An 11,879-nucleotide genomic window follows, 5' to 3' on the forward strand; every position below is an offset into this window, starting at 1 on the left:
ATAAACTATTTGAAAAGTAGAGGGATTAGTATCAAGCAAATAAAAGTAGAAGGACTAAATTCACACAAATAGATAAGTATAGGGACCATCTTTAGGATTTGATCTATAACAAAAGGACATCAAACTCAAATGGAAGTGGCGCCAAAACCCTAAAATCTTCCCGCCATTTATAATATTATAATATATAGTTAAATTCCCAAATTCATTTCCAAATTTCACTGGAAAAAATCCCATCGAAATCAAAGGCATCCAGCAACTCTTTCATCGAAAGAAAAAATAAAAAGGAGACAAAATCAAGTAGATTAATGGACTTTGATAGGCCGATTGATCAGCCTACAGACACTGGAGGTCGCCGCCGTGGCCGAGGAGCGGAGGCGGAGAAGCGTGCGGGAGCGCTAGAACGCTTAAGAGCCTTACGCCAGGGCGGGCGTCGCTCTGACGCCTCTGTGCCTGCTTACTTGGTCAAGCTCGATGAACCGGTGTTTGATAACTGCGATGAAGATGCTTACCAGGAGATCGTGAACAAGCGGCGAAAAGAGGCTGAAGATTTCATTGAGAACGACGATGAATATGGAGACTTTGGCTATGGAGATGACGGGAATGAAGTTGACTGGACTCAGGCGAGTCATTATCTGTCGTCCGATGATGAAGGGTCCGACGGCGGAAGATACTCGAGGAAAAAAAAGGTTGAGAAAAAGGAAAAGAAGGAAAATAACAACAATAATAGTAGCAGAGTAAGCAAAAGTAGCGCTTCATTGTCGGCGGCGGCGGCAATGATGGGGAAACAGAGGGTCTCTTCGATGTTTACTTCATCGGCCTTTAATAAGAGGGGTAAAGAAACTGACAAGGTAAAATGCGAAAGTATTGTTGATGATGTGATCAGGCAGTTTGCCCCTGATGAATCTGATAGGGAACATCGTAGACGAGGCCAAAACAGTCAATTGACTTCTGTTAGGCCCTCCAAAGTGGCTCCCTCGGTGGTAACTTCTGTTAAGAGTGAAGGTGAGTTAGTTTCTGAAGGATTGAATGAACTTGTTGAGAAGTATCCTTCGAACAATGAAGAAGCAGTTGTGGAATCTAGTGAAATCGAGGTTGACAAAGTGGAGCCTGAGGTTGAATTGAAAGTGGAGATTGTGGAGGAGAAGAAAGAAGAGAAAGAGGGGAGTGTGCTTAAATTAAATGCGAAGATCTCAGAGGAGAAGAAGGACGAGGCTTTGAGTGCAACGGCTGGATGGAAGGCAGTGAAGGGTGATGGGAATGGCAATGTGAATGGATCTGTGGAAGGTATCAATGGGTTTACTGGTGAAGGGCAGTCAGAGTTTGAGCTTGATGTGGATGGCTCGATGCCATTTTATATACTTGATGCTCACGAGGAGTTTTATGGTGCTAATATGGGTACTCTTTATCTCTTTGGCAAGGTAATTGTATTCTTCTTGACTTACCTATAGCTTTCTTGAATTAATTTTATGGTGCCATGTTTGGTTGTGGCTTTAAATTTGGGTTTAAATTCCGTTTTCTATGTTTGTATGTTAATATGAGAAATGCCTTTTGTGGTCTGAAACGGGAATTGAATTTAGGTCAAAGTACGGAGTGGATACCAAAGTTGTTGTGTGGTTGTAAAGAATATTCAGAGATGTGTTTATGCAATCCCGGTCAGTTCAATATTTCACAATGAAGATATTGTGAAACTTGAGAAGGATGCAGAAGAATCAAAGATTTCACTTTCTAGTTTCCAATCGAAGTTGCATGTAAGTTGATTTTCTTTGTCTTCATTGTCTCTCTTTGTTTTTTGGTTGTTGTTGTTTTTACCTTTTTGGATTCTGGTAGAACGTTTGATGCTTCTCTTCTATTTTTTTCTTCAAGGATATGGCATCAGAGTTGAAGAATGAAGTTGCAAACCACTTATTAAACCTTAATGTTTCAGGTTTTACCATGGCGCCTGTTAAGGTTTGCAGACTCAATCAATCTGAGTTTTAGAATTTGGTTTATGCCCTGCTTAATATTGTCTATCTTTTCTATTTCCTCATGTTCTTATTCTGCTTGGCCTATTGAATTGATGATCAAATTTCAGAGGCGATATGCTTTTGAGAGATCAGATGTGCCTGTTGGAGAGAATTATGTCCTCAAAATTAACTACCCATTCAAGGTATATCACTAGAGCTGCATATCAAACAATAACATGGTTTCGTCTAGAGTTTATTTTCACGGATTTTGCTGGTGAACTATGTTTTGTTTCGTAGTTCAAGTAAATTTAGAAACACTAACAAGCCTTCTTTTAAACTTGTCCACACACCATGATTCCTTTGTCACAAATAGATAAACTAGTTTCTTACTCTATCCTCTATTATGATCTCTTTGTCCTCATTTTTTACAGGATCCACCACTTCCATCAGATTTAAAGGGAGAAAAGTTCTGTGCTCTGCTTGGAACTCACAACAGGTTTAATTAGTCTCATGTGCATGTTCAAATCTTAATACTTGTTTGATTGTATATCTATATGATTGTTTAGATTTAAGGGTAACGCCTAGATCAACCACATCCATCCTGTAATCACTTGAGAGAAGGCCCAATGGCTGGTTCAGACACAGATGCGTCAAATATGTCCTTTTTCAAAGTAATCTGCCAATTTTATTGTCCCCCATTTTCAGCCAAGCACTTCAGTTCTTTAAATTCACGAGGCTGTCCTTCTCAATCAGACAATGATGGGATCTTCAACATAAATCTTGGCCAGTCTGTGTTTAGTACCATGCTGAGTAAAGTTCATTGACCTGGATTTTTAGAGGTTCATACAATGAGCCTCTTGGAAAAAAATAATTGCTTCCGTCTGTTAGAGGTTCCATTTGAGGACAAATTTCATTCTAATCTTCTTATGCAGTCTTATGAGTTGTCACAGCCTTTTGTAAGCATTTCCCTTCTGTTTAATGTTATTCTAGTGTTTAGTTTTGGAAAGCCTTTTTTATTTATGGGGAAACTGTTGAATCAACATGCTTTTGGTGATTGACATGGTTATTTCATATGAAGTTGATTGATTGGCTAGTGATAATCTTAATATTTGTTCTGTGGAATGCAATGACAATGTTATAAAGTTATTTTTTTTAAATCAATTTGACTTAATAATTATTTTCCCTAAAAACACATCTTTGATGAGTTTCTTTTTAACCAAAGCATTTCTCCATGATTAGACAATGCTATAACCTATGGGTTCTTTACTTGAAAAATTGGACAGCTTACTGATTAGTATTATCACTTGCAGTGCATTGGAGCTTTTCCTTGTTAAAAGGAAGGTGAAAGGGCCTTCTTGGCTGTCAGTTTCTAAATTTTCTGCTTGTCCAGCTCCTCAGAGGGTAAGATTCTTGAACTTAAGCATCTAATGGTGTGGTTTTAGCTAAATTTACAAATTTAAGCATGTTTTCAGTTCTTATGTTAACAGTTTGGTTAAACTCTGACAGGTCAGCTGGTGCAAGTATGAGATTTTTGTTGATTCTCCCAAAGACATTAAGGTTTCATCTTCATCTAAGAAAACAACGGAAATTCCTCCTATTGTTGTTTCAGCCATAAATTTGAAGACTATCATCAATGAGAGGCAGAATGTAAATGAAATAGTCTCAGCATCCATTATTTGCTGTCACAGGGCTAAGGTTTGTGTGTTATTGAGGCTTTTTCTGGTTATGGTTCTACATAGTCAACTAGGCACATTTTGTCAAGAATTTTTTTAAGAGGTTTTGGTTGATTTAAATTAGCCCCCCCCCCCCCCATGTATGGTAAGCTGCCTCAAATGTTAATTCTGGGGGATCTGGTCTTTAAAAATAACATGAAGCATTCCTTCCTACATATTATGGAGGTATATGGAGCTAAGAAGTAGCGCATTTTAAACTTTGAAGCTTAGCTGAGTCACTTAAATGCTTCAGTAATTCATTTCAGTGTTTAGTTAATAGCTTGTATACTTTAATCTTCTTTTAGGCTGGTTCAGCTATTTATGAAAACACCTGCACATTCTTTTTTATAGGAAACCATCTTAAATCAAAGTAGCAGAAAGATGTCACTATGATATACTTGAACTTCATTAATATTAGTTAAGCATGTTCTATACTGGCTTAGATATCACACAAGTTGCTGTGTTGACCTAAGAAAATAATGGACTATATGCTGTTTGGGCTTTCAGATAGACACTCCTATGTTGGCTTCAGAATGGAAGAAACCTGGTTTACTGAGCCACTTTACTGTTGTCCGCAAACTTGATGGAGGCATTTTTCCTATGGGGTTTACCAAAGAGGTGACAGATAGAAACTCAAAAGCTGGATCAAATGTTTTAGTCTCTGAGAGCAGGTAAGTTGTGTATGCTGTCTTCCATCAAACCTTTTTGACTGTTGCCTCTATTGTGATAATATCTTTGAATGATTATAGTTATTGGGCTATTGAAGTATCTTTTTACACAATATTGCAGTGAAAGAGCTCTATTAAATCGGCTGGTGATTGAGTTATACAAGTTAGACAGTGATGTTCTTGTTGGGCATAATATATCTGGCTTTGACTTGGATGTTCTCCTGCATAGAGCCCAGGTGGGAATCTCCACAAAGTGCTTTACTCTAGAAGGAATTTATAGATACCTTTTGCATATTCTCTGCCACTGGTAAAGGATCACGGGCAGGCTTCAATCAGCTGCCCATGAGCATATTTAAGCAAAAGTTGGCATTCATTAATGTCTTATCACAACTAAATGCTATTTAGTAGGTGCAAGACTATTGAATCACTATTAATCAATGTCTATATACACATAATAGTCTCCTAAAAACATTCAATATTTTCCTACCGTTAAATTTCATTTTCCTGATGTAATCGTCAACTTTTCTTCATTATCAAATCTTTAGATGGCAATAACTGTCTTTAGGTTATTTAACTTTCCTCTTACCATTCCTTAAATGCAATCTGCCTCTATACCTATCAAATGCCCATATGATTATTTTCCATGAACCCTATAGTGCTAATATTTTCTCTTATGCAGGCTTGCAAAGTGCCAAGCAGCATGTGGTCCAAAGTTGGCCGTCTGAAGCGTTCTGTGATGCCCAGGTTAACAAAAGGGAGCACCATCTATGGGTCTGGAGCCAGCCCTGGGATCATGTCATGCATTGCTGGTCGCCTTTTATGTGATACATGTTTGTGTTCCCGTGACTTGTTAAAAGAGGCATGTAAACTGGTGCATTACACCCTTGATGCAATATGTGAACCTAGATGATGGAAACCTTTGCTTATTAAACATGCAATTTTGGTTCTCAGGTTAGCTATTCTTTGACGCAACTGTCAAAGACTCAGCTCAACAAAGACCGCAAGGAGATCACTCCTCAAGATATTCCCCAAATGTTCCAAACATCTGAATTGCTCATGGAACTTGTAGGTTCTGGTAACCATAACTTGTAGTATTGATTTGAATTCTTTATTTTTAATGTCTAATTACATTTCAATTAGGTGCATGGCATCTAAACTTTAATAACATTTATACAAATCATTGTTAAACAAGTAATTAAAAATACAAATCTTAGCTGTAATTTGATGTCAAGTACCCAACTTGCATGATGATTGTTTGATGTTTTTCTTGCACTGGTTCAGTTTATGTTGTAAATGAATTAATGACTTGAATTCCTGACGAAGAGCTTTTAGAGGTTCTGTATTTGTGCATTTCAACAAATTATGGTGGACCTTACTGTTTGAACTTGAGGATAATAATACTTGGAATGTCGAACAGGGCAAATTATACAACTGTAACTAGAAATTTGCTACTGGTCTGAGCTATCATGCTTCTAATAATTTTTTTTTGATGTGTTCAGATTGAATATGGTGAGACTGATGCATGGTTATCTATGGAACTAATGTTTCATCTAAGTGTTCTTCCCCTTACCCGCCAGCTGACAAATATCAGTGGTAATCTCTGGGGAAAAACCCTCCAGGTGAGTTCTGCTTGGTTCTATGTGCATTTATCTCAATATCTGTTCATTGACTTAATAAAAGCACACATTCCTTTTCAGGGTGCTAGGGCACAAAGAGTAGAGTATCTTTTGTTGCATGCATTTCATGCAAAAAAGTACATTGTCCCAGACAAGTTTTCATCTCACACGAAGGGAACAAAAGTTGCAAAAAGGAGAATTAATCATGGTGTTGAGAATGGAAATAGGGATGAGGTGGATAACAATGATATGAATTTTGAAGAGGAAACTCACAGTGAACGTGGAAAAGGCAAAAAAGGTCCTGCCTATGCAGGTGGACTGGTTTTGGAGCCAAAAAGAGGACTATATGACAAATATGTATTGTTGCTGGATTTCAATAGCCTTTACCCTTCCATTATTCAGGTTCTAATAACTACATCATGCCTCTTCTATTCACAATCAGATTTGAATTTTATCTTTCTTTTCCCTCTTGTTCAAGGTAGTGGTTACTTCTGTTATATACTTTTTTAATTAGTACAAGCTGCTAATTTGGTCCAACAGGAATACAATATATGCTTCACAACTGTTGAAAGATTTCCTGATGGATTAATTCGTCGTTTGCCGTCTAGTAAAACAGCTGGGGTTCTACCTGAGGTATAATTGCCTCTAACATTCTGAATCCATTTTTCCTGATTACTTGTGAACAGCTGAATATGCCTAATTCTGTTCGAACTTTATTCATTCTATTTATTTGTCTTTTAGTTGTCAATATAATTCTTCTTTAAGTAGACGCTCCAACTGTCAGGATGTGTGAAGAAGTGCACTAAGTTTAATGAGGGTTGTTGCGTTTGCCCTTTAGATATTTTAATTGCACTAATGTTTTTTTATTTTATGGTTTATTATAAAGTGTACAATGGAAACATCCACATTTAAGGAATCTATTATTCTTTTAGAGTGATTTTAAAATGTTTGAGGTCTTCAGAAATGGACTAGTGTTTTGGGTTGTATCTTGAGAAGACAACACATAAACTCTGAGAAGGAATTTGAATAAATAATCACTTGTTTTGATGATTTTGAAATTTTATTGGCAAGACAATTAGATGAGTAACTATTTATAATCACAGATTATTAGTTATTATTTTGAGTCATCAATATATATGATAAAAGAAATCTGGGATGGTGTATTGATACTTGAGCAATCTGCATGCGTGATCATCTTTTAAAGAGCTATGGGGGTCTTGAATGGTTCTGCATGTTCAAATGAGAGTGCTCCGTCAAAGATGTTTCTTTACACTGTCTGTTAGCTTCCAATTCTTCATATGTAAATATTAAAAGATAATTTGTTTTTCATACCCTTCTGTAGTTGCTGAAAAATTTGGTTCAGAGAAGGAGAATGGTAAAGTCATGGATGAAAAATGCATCTGGTATCAAGGTTCAGCAACTTGATATTCAGCAGCAAGCACTAAAGCTCACTGCAAATAGGTTTGTGTGTATTTTAATTATTATTACTATTGTTTTGGGGTCGTTTGGTTGAAGCTTCATGTCTTTTAATTTCTTTAGGGACGAAGTCAGAAATTTATTTATTTATTTATTTTTTTTTTTGGGGGGGGGCAAAGGATAATTTTATCATTGTGTAAACTTATTTCCTAAATTTTAAAGATTAAATTGAAATTTTATTATCTTTGGGGGGCCAAAGTGGAATTTGATCATTTTATTAACTTATAGTTTCAGAATTTTAAAGGGATTAAAATAAAATTTTATCATTTTGGGGGGACCAAGGCCCCTCCTTGGTGCTGTCCTTGATTTCTTTGAATACTTTTAGTGATTGCCAAAGCCTGTCGTATAGATGGCCATTTCAAAATTCCTATCCAGCTTGTGACATTTTACTGACAATTCTTATTTGTAGTTTAGACGGCACCTCTTGCACATGACCTGATAGTGTTTATTGTGCAGTATGTATGGATGCCTTGGATTTTCCAATTCGAGATTTTACGCAAAACCTCTTGCAGAGCTTATAACACAACAGGTAGGAGAGCAATATGTAGCATACACAAAAATGCAAAGATGTCTCAAGTATAAAGATGTTGGTTTGATGCGGATCATTTTCTTTTGATTTGGTCTAAGTTATATTGCTGTTGACTAGGGAAGGGAGATTCTACAAAGTACTGTTGATCTTGTTCAGAATAATTTAAATTTAGAGGTAGTCTCTTATGACTTACGCCTTGATATTCAGAAGCTGTGAATAGCGACTATATCATGTCTATGTTACTGAATGAATTATGCTCCTGAAGATAGTATTTTTTATTGCAGGTCATCTATGGTGATACAGATTCTATTATGGTTTATAGTGGATTGGATGATATTGCAAAAGCAAAAGCAATTGCAGGAAAAGTCATCCAGGAGGTAAGGCTCTGATGATGTGATTTGTTTTCACTTGTGTAGGCTACCTTTTGCGTACTAAAAATGATTAAATTCATAAAAGCTTCAATGTTTCTGTGCTGTGCTTGTAATGTGATGCAAGTACATTGTTTGTAGCTAGGAATGTGGTTGATATGACTTTCTGCAAGGGTTTGTTTAAACGAAAAACCTTTAACAAAGAAGAAAACAGTCACCATTAATTCCCAATTATTACTGTATAGGGTGTATTGCTGTAGTCCTTTTTCTTAGAATTTGACTTCCTAATTTGAAAGGTATGGATTTCCCTTGGGGTCTTTAGTGAAGATTTATAAACTATACAACCGGCTTTAATGTGCCATAAAATTTTCATTTTGAATCTAAACTCTTTTTTAGGTACCTCATGCAAGATGACTTGTCTTTTTATTCCCAGGTGAACAAAAAATATAGGTGCCTAGAAATTGACCTTGATGGTCTGTACAAGAGGATGTTGCTTCTGAAGAAGAAAAAGTATGCAGCTGTGAAGGTGCAATTCAAGGATGGGATGACATATGAGGTACTGTTGATTTCTCAAATACATTTTCATTTCCTACAGAGTCTTAAAAGAATTGGAGAGATAACCTTTTAGCTATAGGTTATTGAGCGGAAAGGTCTTGATATGGTTCGTCGTGACTGGAGCTTACTGTCAAAGGAATTGGGCGACTTCTGTCTTGCTCAAATCTTGTCTGGAGGGTATGTGATATTCTCTTAGTTTTTAATTTTAAGCTGTGTTGATTTTTATATCAACTTGGAAATCCCAGTAGAACTTGTTCACTGAGCATTTGTCACTGTTGGGGCCTATGTTTACAGGTCTTGTGAAGATGTCGTTGAATCAATACATAACTCTCTCATGAAGGTAAGTAGAAAATGCTTATATTAGTACCGTTTTTATTTTGTTCTTTGGTTGGATTTGGTGTCGGACAGAATGTCTTAGCTCCTAGGAATCATTTATGAATACATCAAGGGGCTACTGTGTATGGTTTATTACACTCATCATTTGTCTAAACTTCTTTGCAAGGTGAAGTTGTGTGCTTCGACTGCTATTATAGAATTGACCTGTTTACTTGTAACAGGTGCAAGAAGAAATGAGGAACGGACAAGTAGAACTTCAGAAGTACATTATTACAAAGACATTGACTAAACCACCAGAAGCCTACCCAGATGCCAAAAATCAACCTCATGTTCAGGTGAGTTCAACAAACAGTAACTGGCCTTGCACGTGTTATGACTCTTATCTAATCTTAATATAATTTCCCTTACCATGCATCTAATTCATTCAATGGATATTTACTTGAATCAATTTATAGGTGGCTCTCAGAATGAAGCAAAGTGGTTATTCTACTGGTTGCTCGGCTGGTGATACTATTCCATATATAATTTGCTGTGAACAGGTTTGTACGTCAGTTTTTGCATGAAATATATCTGAACTTTGGGTGCAGGCTTCATTTAGACCTCCATTTTACTTCATCTCTATCTGTTAATCCAATTTTTCTTTTCCCATTTTTGTTCTGTCTTGGACAGGGGACTAGTTCAAGCAATTCAACAGGGATAGCTTACCGTGCAAGGCATCCTGATGAGTTGAAAAAAGATGAAGGGAAATGGATGATTGACATTGATTACTACTTGTCACAGCAGATCCATCCAGTTGTATCTCGATTATGTGCTTCAATACAAGGGACTAGCCCAGAGCGGTTGGCTGATTGTTTAGGACTTGACTCATCAAAGGTGATCCCTATGCCTGAATTTGAAGGACCTCAATGTTCTATTTTGCACAGGGTTCGGCAGTGATATATTAGTATCTTATTGTTTTTTGCCAGTTCCAAAGTAAATCAAGTGTAGCTGTCAGCAATGACACCGCTAATACTCTCTTATTTGCCGTAGATGATGAGGAGAGGTAACTATTTCCTTCTATGCTGTTTTCTCCTTCGTAATATTGAAGAACTTTTTAATAGTTTTTACTTCTGTCAAAATTTTGCAATATTCTATAATGTTTATTATTCCTTCGCAAATGATTCTGATTATAACTTTCATATAGTTTACCATAATCCAGGTTTATGTATAAAAAGAATCTTGTCGGAATCTACTTCAATGACATAATGGATGTATTTCTTCCATGAAATAATGTAAGCCTTGGGTTGTGTTGCAGATATCGGGGATGTGAGCCACTGACATTGTCGTGTCCGAGCTGTTCAGCCACTTTTACCTGTCCTGCTGTATTCAGCTCCATTCATACAATTGGTGAGAAACCAAAAAAAATGCAACAAGAGGAATCTACTAGCAATTTCTGGCTAACGTTGCGCTGCCCCCAATGTCCAGAAGAAGGTGACATGGGTAGAATGTCTCCTGGGATGATAGCAAACCAGGTATTTCTTGAATTTTTTACTTGCTTTGCTCTGACACGACATGCTTACATCGATTGTCTGGTCATCCTAACATGTTTGGAAATCAAATATGTGTGCTTTGTCCTGTGTGCCAGGTCAAACGACAAGTGGATGGGTTTATTTCAATGTACTACAGAGGCTTAATGACGGTAATAGATCTCTTGCAAAATCGTGTATGTACAACAGGTAAAACACTTCAGAGTTTAGCAGCAATTAAATCTGAGAAAATGTTTTAACTTTGGTTTCAGTGTGATGATGAAACTTGCAAACACACTACACGAAGTCTCAACCTGCGGCTGTTTGGTGATTCTGAGAAAGGAACAGTTTGTCCAAACTACCCCCGCTGTAATGGGCATCTAGTGAGAAAGGTTTCATGGCAATCTTTTATACATATATATATTTTCCCTTAACAAGCTTATTATTATTATGAAGAAGCTGACATTTATTCCTTGAAATCTCTAGTACACGGAAGCAGATCTATACAAGCAACTTGCTTATTTCTGTTATCTCTTGGATACCTCACGCTGCATAGAAAAGGTGGTTCATTCTTGGTTCACAGTATCTGTTGCGTTGTAACAAATTAGGGGAATCAGTAGGGTATTTAAATGATTTGCTTTTTGGTTTTGTTTTTGCGGGTGGTGTAGATGGATACAAGTGCGAGGATAGCAGTAGAGAAAGAGTTGGCTAAGGTTCGGCCAGTGGTTGATTTGGCAGCATCCACAGTTAAAAGAATTAGAGACCGATGTGCCTTTGGTTGGGTGCAGATAAATGACCTCATTGTCACGTTTTGAATCTTTCTTTTTCTCCTGCCTTGTAATTATCATGTAGTGGCCACTACCAAATTACCTTCCTTTTGTTTTTAATTGTTAGCATACATTCACTATAATCAGATTTTGTCTTAACCAGTGATTGGAAAAATTAATATAATTCAGATTATATTTATAAATAATTTATTTAACTATTGAATCCATAAATGAGTTTTATGTAAGCTTGAGCTATTTAATCATTTTGTATATAAATGGTAAAATATGCAAGTATATTTTTATTAGGTTGGTCTAAGCACGTTATTTAAGTGTGGATTAGTTTAAGAGTCGTTATGCTTGTGATTATTGTTAAATCTTAATGTTATGTAAATGTAATTAAAGTA

General features: G+C 36.5%; 1 protein-coding gene across 1 annotated transcript; it reads left to right on the forward strand.

Annotated features, from left to right (window-relative positions):
- The first annotated feature begins 211 nt into the window (after positions 1 to 211).
- On the forward strand, positions 212 to 11,678 carry LOC107913234 (DNA polymerase alpha catalytic subunit). Its single transcript, XM_016841756.2, has 30 exons — positions 212 to 1,418; positions 1,578 to 1,748; positions 1,864 to 1,947; positions 2,072 to 2,146; positions 2,375 to 2,439; positions 3,254 to 3,344; positions 3,450 to 3,638; positions 4,163 to 4,326; positions 4,445 to 4,559; positions 5,003 to 5,182; positions 5,275 to 5,388; positions 5,823 to 5,942; positions 6,021 to 6,341; positions 6,480 to 6,572; positions 7,282 to 7,400; positions 7,872 to 7,944; positions 8,062 to 8,118; positions 8,229 to 8,321; positions 8,746 to 8,868; positions 8,947 to 9,044; positions 9,162 to 9,207; positions 9,425 to 9,538; positions 9,659 to 9,742; positions 9,873 to 10,076; positions 10,169 to 10,245; positions 10,498 to 10,714; positions 10,828 to 10,881; positions 10,981 to 11,100; positions 11,195 to 11,269; positions 11,377 to 11,678. Exons 1-30 carry the CDS (start codon positions 306 to 308, stop codon positions 11,521 to 11,523), a joined length of 4,596 nt encoding a protein of 1,531 aa, XP_016697245.2. The 5' UTR covers positions 212 to 305; the 3' UTR covers positions 11,524 to 11,678.
- The last annotated feature ends 201 nt before the right edge of the window (positions 11,679 to 11,879 follow it).

Source organism: Gossypium hirsutum, chromosome D11 (assembly GCF_007990345.1).
Source record: "Gossypium hirsutum isolate 1008001.06 chromosome D11, Gossypium_hirsutum_v2.1, whole genome shotgun sequence".
Taxonomy (NCBI): Eukaryota; Viridiplantae; Streptophyta; class Magnoliopsida; order Malvales; family Malvaceae; genus Gossypium; species Gossypium hirsutum.